The sequence below is a fragment of the Diplotaxodon limnothrissa genome, linkage group LG6 (assembly GCF_057381915.1).
Source record: "Diplotaxodon limnothrissa isolate DT_005_m linkage group LG6, D_limnothrissa_male_GT1.1, whole genome shotgun sequence".
NCBI lineage: Eukaryota > Metazoa > Chordata > Actinopteri > Cichliformes > Cichlidae > Diplotaxodon > Diplotaxodon limnothrissa.
The window spans coordinates 41925563-41937583 of NC_140601.1; the positions used below are offsets into that span (position 1 = coordinate 41925563).

The 12021-nt window shown below is 41.6% G+C and overlaps 1 protein-coding gene across 3 annotated transcripts in view; it reads left to right on the top strand.

The window, feature by feature from the left end:
* sorcs1 (sortilin-related VPS10 domain containing receptor 1) overlaps nt 1-11664 on the top strand; it is a 212772-nt gene extending 201108 nt beyond the window's left edge. Inside the window, exons 21-28 of one of the 3 annotated variants that reach the window (XM_085356483.1) lie at nt 1274-1400; nt 2634-2746; nt 5304-5438; nt 8438-8537; nt 8966-9071; nt 9754-9908; nt 10022-10091; nt 11311-11370. In XM_085356483.1, the coding sequence (XP_085212609.1) occupies nt 1274-1400; nt 2634-2746; nt 5304-5438; nt 8438-8537; nt 8966-9071; nt 9754-9908; nt 10022-10050 (765 nt within the window). In that variant the 3' untranslated portion in view covers nt 10051-10091; nt 11311-11370. Of the gene's footprint in view, nt 1-1273; nt 1401-2633; nt 2747-5303; nt 5439-8437; nt 8538-8965; nt 9072-9753; nt 9909-10021; nt 10092-11310 lie in introns of all 3 variants that reach the window. The other 2 variants (XM_085356482.1, XM_085356480.1) reach the window with 2 other exon arrangements.
* Nucleotides 11665-12021: the final 357 nt, after the last annotated feature.

The following is a 12021-nucleotide window of genomic DNA, read 5'->3' on the forward strand; positions in this document are numbered from 1 at the left end:
GTGGAGCCCCAGATTGAGGGAGATTATCAGTGGTCTTGTATGTCTTCCATTTTCTGATGATTGCTCCCACAGTTGATTTTTTCACACCAAGCTGCTTGCCTATTGTAGATTCACTCTTCCCAGTCTGGTGCAGGTCTACAATACTTTTCCTGGTGTCCTTCGAAAGCTCTTTGGTCTTGGCCATGGCGGAGTTTGGAGTCTGACTGTTTGAGGCTGTGGACAGGTGTCTTTTATACAGATGATGAGTTCAAACAGGTGCCATTCATACAGGTAACGAGTGGGGGACAGAAAAGCTTCTTACAGAAGACGTTACAGGTCTGTGAGAGCCAGAGATTTTCCTTGTTTGAGGTGACCAAATACTTATTTTCCACCCTGATTTGCGAATAAATTCTTTACAAATCCTACCATGTGAATTCATGGATTTTTTTTCACATTCTGTCTCTCACAGTTGAAGTGTACCTCTGGTGCAAATTACTGACCTCTGTCATCATTTTAAGTGGGGGAACTTGCACAATCGGTGGCTGACTAAATACTTTTTTGCCCCACTGTATGCTCCTTATGCTGTTGGAAAAGTAGCTGTTAGGATTCTATTAGAACTTCCTGAAAAAGTAGAGTGTTGTTCCTCCAAATATAGCAACTGTCAGAGTGCAAACACGCTGACCCCGGCTTTACTAGCATCAACAGGATTAGCAACTAATGTAATCAATACACTAGATGTTAGAGAACCGTAACATTTAACATGACACATCAAAAAATTTATATTACAAGAGAGTAAAAAGAAACAATTCAAGCATTGTGGTCTGAGGATGCACTGCTATAGCTGTAGAAATGCGCCACTCCTCTCTGTCTGTGTAATTGTAGCTGGGTAAATGTGTTTGCTCAGCACTAACAGGGGCCTTTCCACGAGGACGAGCAGTTCTGTCACTTGGTAATAAACAGTGGCAGCATTAGCATCTTAAAGCTATCTGAAGAACAAATGGAGACGTGAGTAATGACAGTAAGGAGCTGCTGGTGTCACACAGGAAACTCCCTGTAGGCCTCTGTGCTGCATGCAGCACAGCACAGACTTTAGCAACGCTGTGTGTCATCGTGCGTGTGTGTCTGTGTGTGTTTTTGTCAGTCGGCCAACAGCCTGACACCTCTGTAGTGTAAATAACAGCAGTGTGAGATGTTAACCAGCCGTTGATAAGGGTCTCTCATGGGAGCACGTACAATCTGACTCCCCATCTCCCTCTCCCCTTCTTCCTTCTCCCTCTCTCTCTCGCTCCCCCAGCAGCCAGTAATCACCCTAGAGGGAAGTGTGGCGTACACATTCTCCCGGGAAGGCATCAATACAGTCACTGTGCAGGTGTCTGCAGGGAATACTATTCTGCAGGACAGAAAAACCATCGCTGTACACGGTGAGCCGAATTTCTCACTCAGTGTCCACTGGGAATCTGTTGCTCTGCAAACAGGCTGATAAGTTTGGTCTCCACAGTGGAATAATAATGCTGCTTCCCTTTGATGTTATACTTCTTAGATGTCATTCTTCTACTTAATGTTTTAAAAATAATCTGCCATTGTCCAGACTTAGAGGTCACTTTTAACCATATGCTAAAACTTTTCCTTTGCTAAGCTATAACAGAAATTGTATATAAATGACAGCTGTAGCATTCCTTTTGTTCAAATAGGGCCGTCTGTGGCTCCAAAACGCAATAATGATGTCGTCCAAAATGTTAACATCAAAGCTTTAAAATCTCGAGTCCAAACATGAACGTCCACATGTTCATATTCGCCTTTAAATTTCTCTTTTGTTTCCTCTAACTCAACATGATGCATAACTGATGATGAATGTCTCTGAGACAACTTCCCGTTCTTTTTCCCAGTTATTCACCATTTAAGCTTTAATTGAAAAGATGCTTTTATTGGCTCAGTAAACACTACAAATCATTACGAACTGTGTTACAATATAAGTGATACGAGCTTGGAGGAGTTTAGAGCAGAGCTGCTGCTCCTTCACACTGAAGCTACCTGAGGTTTCTAATCAGGATGCCTTCTGGCTACATCCTCTTGGAGGTTTTCACCCAATTTGGAGGAGAGGCCCAGGAGTGTCTTAGGAGAGATTGCATGGCTCATCTTACATTGGAGTGCCTCAGGACCTGCTAGGAGGAACCTGAAAATGTGGCTTAGAAACTGATGTCTAGAATAACCTTCTGAGCTGCTGCCACTGATACTGGACTTTGATTGATTGGCAGAAAATTGATGCATACATTACCTTTGAACTCCCAAGATTCATTTTTCAAAGTTACTACACATGATTCATTAACATCCGGTGCATGCTAACTGTATTTATCAATCCTTTTTCTTAACAACTACAACACAAAGCATGATGAATAGTTTATTAAGAACATCAGCAGCTAAAAAAATGACTAAGCTGGTACAGAAGGACAGCGCTCTATCATCTATGTTCTCATACTGCAGCTTTTTCTCCCCTTGTAAGATCTGAATAGAGGCCGAACCTGAAAATAAACCCAGAATTTAGCAAAAAGAAAAAAAAGCACACGTACATGATCTGAATCTTAAAACCGAGCTTTGCATTTAATGACAGATGAAAGGCATAAGCTCCCCTCACACATTTACTTTTCTTCCTGCAGAATATTTCCGATCTCATCTGCTCGCCTTTTCATCAAACCTGGATGAGCACAACCCCGATATTGCAGAATGGAGACTGGATGTGAGCCGAGTCATTAAGAACTCTCTGATCCAGGTAAAGTTCTCTCTGGCTCTTTTGTGGCAACTGTCGCCTTCCTTTGGTAAATACTGTCAGCGCTCAGCTGGACCTCTGAGTGCTGCGTGACCTCCCCGAGGCTTGGAGACATGAATCTGACTTTTATGATGATAAATGACAAGGCAAGAGGGAGAAGAGGGGAAAAAGATAGTTCAAGAGCTGGCTGATTGCTGCTGCTCGCGGACCCTCAGAGTTCAGGGCCGTACAGTAACGAGGTTGTGTACAGAAGAATAAACGTCAGTGCGGGTCTAATGCGTGTTCTGCACTGACCTGAAGGAGCGCTTGGAGACGAGTGCTTTGCAATCCGTCAAATGGACGACATGATTCAAACCCACACATGACATGTTAGGTACAGAGTTTGCCTCATTAACTTGCCGTTATTTCTTCCAGCATCCTCAGAGTGTCAATACGTTTTCTGAAGCAGAGGAGGAAGCAATCTGAGCTTTCCATCATATTTTCACACTTTTTGATCTTGCAAATCAAAACGGATGCTAAAAATATACAGCCTGTCTTCAGTCTTCACTGAACACGTCAGTTCGCTATTGACATCTTTTTTTTCCATGACATCCACAGCCCGGAGGCCAGAACGCATGCCGAAAAAACAACAACAACTTTCAGACAAAAACACGACGCACTGGTTAAAACCCAGCGCGTCGGGAGGAAAACCCAACAAGGGAAAGCTGGCAGCCTCAACTGGAATCAATAAGGCATCCAGAAATTCATGTTTTTTTTATTACACCAGTCCTCCCAACCCAGCTCATCAGTTTGATTTTCTTTAAGCGGCGATCTGAAAGTGAGCTCCAAGTGAAGGGCTGCCATTGGTTGAAAACCACACCTGACCTTTAAGATTTCATTCATGCTCGAGATGAAAAACTTATCTCAAAGGTGAACCCTGACATCCCTCTTTCCAAATTACATACAAGATTCTGTACGAGCCAGCCGAAAAAGAAAAAAGAAAAAGAAAAGCCTAAAATGTAAAATCTGCGGCGGGGTTATATTCTCTTAACGCCGGGCCACGCTGTTTGCATCTTTCAAGACTGTCACATGAAAAAAACTGATATTTTGACAAAAAAATACTATCTATTTAGAAAAAATAATATTTTTGCTCTATCGTATTATAATTCAATTCAATCTTATTTATACAGCGCCAAATCACAACAACAGCCGCCTCAAGGCGCTTTATATTGTAAGGTAGACCCTACAATAATACATGCAGAGAAAAACCCAACAATCATATGACCCCCTATCAGCAAGCACTTTGGCGACAGTGGGAAGGAAAAACTCCCTTTGAACAGGAAGAAACCTCTGACAGAACCAGGCTCAGGGAGGGGCGGGGCCATCTGCTGTGATTGGTTGGGGTGAGAGAAGGAAGACAGGATAAAGACATGCTGTGGAAGAGAGACAGAGATTAATAACAAGTATGCTTAATATGTGCTTTTCAATAAAAATAACGTTCACTAGAACACGTCAATAACAATATCCTTTACTCTTGCCTTGCAATCCAGCCATCATCATGACAGCAAAAAAACACAAACTGCTTAATTTTTTAAACAAAGTATTTTCAAATATGGCATCAAAACTGTCTGTTTCCCACTGCGGTGAGTTTACTGCAGGATGGAATACAATCACGGACACGCGTCCAGTACCTTTGAATGAACACAGTAACAGTAAGGACATTTAAAGGAGACCTTATTAAATCATCTGTGATTCATTTATTTTAGCCCTGTTTTTATTTAAAAAAACTAATAAAGCAAGTTTCTATAATTAATCAATTGCAATTACTTTGATACAGGAAATTAAAATTTCACCATGTAATCGTGGAATTGTAATTTTATGCTTTAATTTTTTGTAAACTTTCTTCTGCAAAGCTGCTCATCACTCAGAAACAGCACTTTGAAAATGATATTCAAAGCCAAGTTTTGGACTGCAATGCACATTTAATCCAGCAGATGGCGGCTGACGCAGCACTGTTCAAAGCAGGACTGAAGTTAAATGCAGCTTGGACTCCAGTCGGGTTCAGGAGTAGCAGACATCCTCTAATCAAATGTACTGTGTGACACATTTAAAATTATGATTAAACATGGCATAATCACTTTTTTAAATCAGTTTGTTTCCTCCTGTGACCCTGAATTTGATAAGTGGAAGAAAATGGATGGATGGAATTTGTTACCTTGAGGGACATTTGTGTTCATGTTTTGGAATAGTTTGATGTTTTGGAAACTTAGTTTCCTTTAGTCCTCCTTCCTTTGTTGTTTTCCCATTCTGTTCTTGCTGGAGACGTAACACTGATCTTACTGATCTTCTCATGTGAGTAAGTGAGAACATTTCTAAAACCTCAGACTGCAATAAATGTTTAAGCTCGAATGATAAATGGTTGCAGCCTGAATCCAGCTAAATTCTGGTCGACGAAGGACCAAAAATATGTGGGCGAACGTTGACTGTCAGAGCTTTTTTGTACTTATTGTTAAGGTTTCATCTCTGTGAGCTGACTGCTGCAGTTCAGTCTGACCCTGTCCACTCTACTGTCCTCCTCTAGGCTACAGGCGTGAGAGAGGATCAGCTCCTGGTCACTGTCCTCCCAGGTTTACCCACAGCAGCAGAGTTTTTCCTCCTGCCTGACAAACAGATAACTGAGGGGAAACCAGAGAAGAGCTCAGCTCATTTAGATCAGGTGAGGCAACAACACCTGCTTTCTGACCTGATGCATGTCCTCCAGACTCGCTGCTTTTCCCCATCTCCACAGTGTAGGTGGATGGTTTCACCTTGTTATCCTCACTCGAACTATACCAAGTTTGAAGCATTGTTCCCCGTTTCTGCTTTATGACTCATAGGGGAATTTTTCTTCTCCTAGCAGCAGCAGCTTCTCCTGTAATTGCTCTTTCCTCCAGCAGATGTCAGTATTAACCTACTCAAGCATGTCCAGTTTTTTCTTCTCCAAAAGTCTAATTTTGGAATACGCCCGAGGAATATCTTTGCAATAGATTCATCAAAAAGCCTGACAAGTATTAACAGGTTATCGGGGGGAATGACTTTTAGACTTACTTAAGTCACATCCTGTGGGGTGCAGGGGGGAGCACTAGAGGGTGGCAGCATCTCGTAAGAGCCTAAAAGGTCACACAAGGAAAATTTTTGTGGTCCATCAGTCACTAAATCACCAGCATATCAACATGAGCTCAAATAGCCCTCAGCTTCACGTATTAGATAATGACTGATAATGTTGGCCGCGCTCTCTGTGGGAAGCACTCAACGGGCATGTGCAGAGAAGGAAGCTGGGAAGAGAATCAATTTGATTTTCCTCTTCCTTCCCCGCTCACACCTGGTTGATTGCCTGGAAAGTTCCTCTGCCCTACCAGCCGGTGATAAATCTTCATTCAAGGTTGGCATCTTTAAAGTGTAGCGCAAGCTCCGCTTATTAGAATGTATAATAGATTTACTGACCCTGGTATACAGTGGGAAAAAGTAATTAGTCAAAGCATAGTCTAAATTTAAACAGCTAAGAAGTATAAAGGCGAAGATGAAGGACTACAGAAATTACTCATATCACAATTAATTTGGCAAATGAGGCAGATAAGATAGATGAAGCCTCTACAGAGGGAAAAGGCTGCTGCAGGGAGAAAATGGAGAATTTTGTTTAGTTTTGCTCTGCAGAGTAATGCAGCAGTATATATGCTGATCCCATAAATGAGGAAAAACAGATTAATGATAGTGAAATGTCATTTATAAAGAGGCTCATTTGACTGAGAATTGGAGCCCTGAGACAGAGATTCATGGAAATGAAAAGATCTGTGTGAGGAAAGTAAGATTTCCTCCCGCTCGCTATAGTTTACCTTTGGGTCATGATAATCTGCTCAATTTGTATCAGAGTCAGATGTTCTCAATGCAGAAGGTTACTCGCCTGTCTGGAAAGCAGAGATCAAGTGAGACTGCTTGGTATGCATTATGCATTACACTGGAAAGGTCCCACAGACAAAGGCTCTTACATAAACAGAAGAAAGCTCGGATGGGGTTGTCGGTGGAGGTAGCGAGGTTTCTTCGGGTCATGGGTGCTTACAAATAATTCAGCAGCCTTGCAAAAAGCATTACATTTAGAAAGTTTGGTATTCAAAGTATATTCAGTTTGGTGGTAATTTGCATGCAGTGATAGCCTACTTCAGGTCAGGTGCACATGTAACCGCTTCCATTTGTCTTTCACAGGCAACCTAAAGTTGCATTAGTCAATATTTTTATGGTGGAAACAAATCAAACATCGATCACAAAGTGTCTCTCAAATGGACAAAACCACAGATAATTATCACCCAGCTGCTGAACTACACCACCTTTTTATTTCTGCCCCATAGATTTCACTCCATAGCACTTTTCTAGATACATCATGTGGCAAAAATCTCCAAAAATTAGCTCAGATAAACTCAGCGCAACACCTGCCCAGTATGCAACTGTTCTCATACCAGTGTATTAAACTGATAATAACTGTGTGTCACTGCTGTGTTTTTGCTAGTTTTAGTGGTTCTTATGCACAGACGACTTTTAGAGGATCGCAGGAGCCACGGTGACATCACCGACTTCACCCAATGGTTTATGAATCCTCCTGGCCATCTCTTGACTTTTTTGAGCCATGAAATTGTGTCATATTTGATCAGTGAGCTGCACCCGTGCATCATATAGACACAGATACAACAAATGCTCTAAACATACAATTACTGCACATAATCGTGCGAAATACTTCATGAGGCCTCCACACCACAAAGGTTATCCTATTCAGTGAATAAAGTTAGCCTCTTTAGTGTTCACCTGCTATATGTGTTATCTTATCCATTACGCCGTCGTGCATTTATTGCCATTTATTTTACAAAGGCTGCCAATGTCAATTCAATTTTATTTACACAGCGCCAAATCACAACAATAGTCACCTCAAGGCGCTTTATATTGTAAGGTAGACCCTACAATAATACATACACAGAGAAAAAAAACCCCACTGGCGACAGTGGGAAGGAAAAACTCCCTTTTAACAGGAAGAAACCTCTGGCAGAACCAGGCTCAGGGAGGGGCGGGGCCATCTGCTGCGACCGGTTGGGCGGAGAGAAGGAAGACAGGATATTTCTGCTTTTGAGTCGGGTATTTTGACATCAGAGTCTAGGGGACCGATTCGATTTCAGCGCCAGCCTCAAGTGGTCATTCGAGGAACTGCAGTCATGGGCTCTTCACTTTGGCTTCCTTTTTCAGCTGCGGAGGTTGCTGCTCGTGACAAATCATTTTAGGATTTTAAGTAAAACAAAACAAAAAATATATATATATATAATATATCTTGTCCTGACCCCCGTCAGTATATTAAGATAACTCGTCTTTCATAATTCACTTTGGTTGTTTTTTCCTATCATTTACAAACTCACTGAGCAGACTCTGAAACTTTTAGAAATGCTTTCAAAGGCAAGCGAGTTTTGGACTCAATTATTCAACCTGGCATCAAAGGACTGATCGTGACTTTGACCACATTTGCTCTTAAATGTCAAAACACAGATAATAAATGACGAGTCAATCGCAAAGACGGATGAGACTGTAGTGTGATGAGCTTGACTTTACCTTTTTTTTTACCTGTAACATTTTCCTTTTTTATTTATTAAAATTGCAACAAAGGGATCTGAAGCTCCCCTCTCTCCATCTTTGTCTCAACAGCTTTCCGAGCTTTTGCTCAGCGCGCTGAATCAAAATCTCGTCCAGTTCACGTTGCGGCCCGGGGTCCAAGTCACCGTGTATGCAGCGCACTTATCAGCAGGTAACAATCCCCCCTGCATGTGTGTGCATTCACAGCTGCCCAGAACGGCCTTTGTACCTTGTGTAGCAAGCGGGACAAAACATAGAAACAGCAGTCAGTCAGGTGTATTTTATTACTTAACTAACAACCCCAACTCTGTGTCTGATTGGCTCCCACCATGTAGCTACACAGAGACATTCAGAGAGTGAACATCGTTACAAGTATGTGTGCCTCTTCCTATTGGGGATGCTGCTACTGTCCTAAAGGGGCTAATAAGATAAAGAGTAAGAGAAGTCCATACTACTGTATATTAAAATGATTCATCTTTGATTCACATAGGCTTCATGTGTGTAGACTGCTCATTGCATGATTCAGCTGGGTGGAAATACGGGTGGTGTCGTTGATGTGATATTTACGCTCTGGGGTTCCTGTCTCCCCTTTCTCTGCAGCGCCCCTAGTGGACACCAGCGAGAACCACAGTGGCTCTGCCATGCTAATGCTGCTATCAGTAGTGGTTGTGGGTTTAGCTGTATTTGTCATCTACAAATTCAAGAGGTAAAGTGTTCACGTCTATATAGTTGTCACATTGTGCGCGATAGGGAGTTGTTGAGCCATCCTGACAGCTCGGTAAACAAAAGCTGTCGCGGGGCTAAGAGAAGGTTGATAGGTGCCTCTCAAATGTCTACCCCGCCGTACCCAGTGCTCCTGGGTGGAGAATTGGCTTTTCCCCTCACTCACTCACACACACACACACACACACACACACACACACACACACACACACACACACACACACACACACACACACACACACACACACACACACACACACACACACACACACACACACACACCTGCAGAAATTCTTTTATCAGGTCAGTCTTTACAAAAGAAATGTCAGTTAGTCTTCAGCTGCTATCAATATTAAGCCCTTTGAACACTGGCAGTTGACCTTTCTCAAATGTTAAATTATGTCTCTGCGCCAAGAAGCAGTTCCAAGGGAAAATGATATAAAGAGTCATGGTGAGGCAAGCAGAGACAGAATCAAACTTCACATTTACAGACCATATAATTTCTAATGTTCCTGCCGATTCGCACGCAAACATCGCCAGATGGCTCAAAATAAATAGAACTGCAGATGCGAATGATCAAAACAGCACTGCTGCAAACTGCTGCCACTGTTTTAGTTTAGGCCGTGCTCTTTATTCCTCTGCCTCACTGTAAATCTTTCCTCAAGGAAGATCCCAGGCCTCAACGTCTATGCGCAGATGCAGAACGAAAAAGAACAAGAAATGAGTCCAGCGAATCCAACGGTGGCCACGCCCAGCTCTCAGCAGGACTTGGTGCATTCTTTGGAGATTCTGGACACAGAGTTTAACTCGCGGCCCATCGGTAAACATCAGTTTCAGTATTTTTTTTCTTTTATGCCGTTGTTTATTTCACACCATCGTGTTCACGTGTTGTTTCATGACACTGTACTGTGCGTTTTGTTATGTGTTTCTCAGTGAAATGGTCCAGTCAGCAGGACAACTAAATGAAAATGAGTATGACAAACAGTGGAATTGCCTCTCAGTGGTACAATTAACACATTTTTCTCTCTTTTCATGTCCCTCTTTAATCACCTCAGAATATTGATGGGTGGCAAATGAAAGAAAAAAAACAAGTGGCTCGGGAACATCTATAACTGTTCCGCTCTACTTTACTTAAATAGCACCTTTAATTTTAAGATGCAGCTTGAAATTTATTACACTTGTCAAGAAAATGCATCGGCCCGGCCGAGTTTGGTGATATGAAGACTATAAGATGATTCATACCAATTTTTTAATTCATTATTCATTTCATGTCTCATTCATTCAGCTTTTCTTCCAGTTTGTCACCCATATGTACATCCTGAGTCAACATTTGCTTGTCTAACATGCTAACACATAACAAGCCTTTCTTTGGGGTGGGAGATGTAGTTTTTCGTTTTTGTGGATCCCTCTGAATGTTGGTGGTATATTTGAAGTGTCCACATTTGACAAAATTAATAGCGAAATAGATCTGAATAAATTCATTGTTCCCAGAATTCCCGGCACTGGTGCGATGAGTTGTGTATGTCAGTTAGTGTTAGCGAGCTTCTGCTCTGTTGTTGTGTAGCTGCACGTCATCTCACTCACGCATTTAAAGCGCTTCTTGTCATTAATCATTATGTTGTAATTGTCACTTGTAGGCTCATTCATTGCTGTTTAAAAATCATATATTGTCTGACACCTCGTGATGTCTAACCGACACCTGGGCAGGTGAGATTGTCACGTAAAACGACTATAACGTGAAAGGCTTTGATTCCCCGCCTAAGGTCAATTAAACTTTGCATTTAAATGCATCTTTTGTCCCGTTTCCTTCCCCAACCGGTCGCAGCAGATGACTGGTTCTGCCAGAGCTTACTTCCTGTTAAAAGGGAGTTTTTCTTCCCCACTGATGCCAAGTGCCTGCTAAAACGGGGTCATCTAAACATTGGGGTTTTCTCTGTATTTTTAGGCTGTATTTTTTCCATCCATATCTGAAGTACCTGCACTGCTTTGGTAAAGGAGGCCTCAGGTGTTTGGTGGGGACCAATAAACAAGGGAAAGGAGCTCAAATGCAGGACTTTAATTCATGAAGTTTTCAAAATAAAACTTCAAACGAAGGCATGAGTCTCCTAGATGTCCAGACTGTTCCTAACACATATTTACAGTATTTAATGATCGATACTGTTGTTCGTGTAATCAGCTAGCACTGAATAAGCACTGACACATTTCTTTCTTTTCTCCACCAGGATGTATGAAACCTCATGTACATGTGAAATTTTCCACAGAACTCCCCACGTACATCGTCTAAACTCTGGACTGGATCACTGTTCCAGCTCTGTCATGGATATTTTTTACCATTTGGGACACAATGGTTTTGAGCTTTATACCTGTGCATGTTGGACCCCGCTGACACATACTGTGCTCTGTTCAAACCAGAAGAAACTGTGTACAGGTTTTCAATTTATTTTAACACGTCTCCGATAAATTTAATATTTAGAAAAAAAGTCCCGTTTATTTATACGAGTCGCATCCATAATGGAAGAAGGATCGGCGGCGTGAACCGAAGAGCAGAGAATGTGTAACGAGCAGCAGCGTTTTGGTTACATGTCTGAGATTGGTTTGCTGTTCTATGAAGTAACAGCAGTAGTGTATTATTTATTCATGAATATACATGAAGTATGTTATTGAAGTGAATTACACATTTATTTTGTAAATCATGAATGTCTATGTTAGAAATAATTTGTGTATTTTAATAACAAATGTCATACTAAAAAGAGATACTGTTATAAAATATGAATAGGGCACCTCAAAGCTTTTGGTCCATTGTCTCTCAGAAAGCTGATTTATGGCACAATACACATTTTCTACAAAAGTGTTAATTTTTTTTCCCAATTTTAATTTATTAACAACCGAACAACAACAGGGTGTGGATCTCTGGATTAATTTAAACCTTGCTG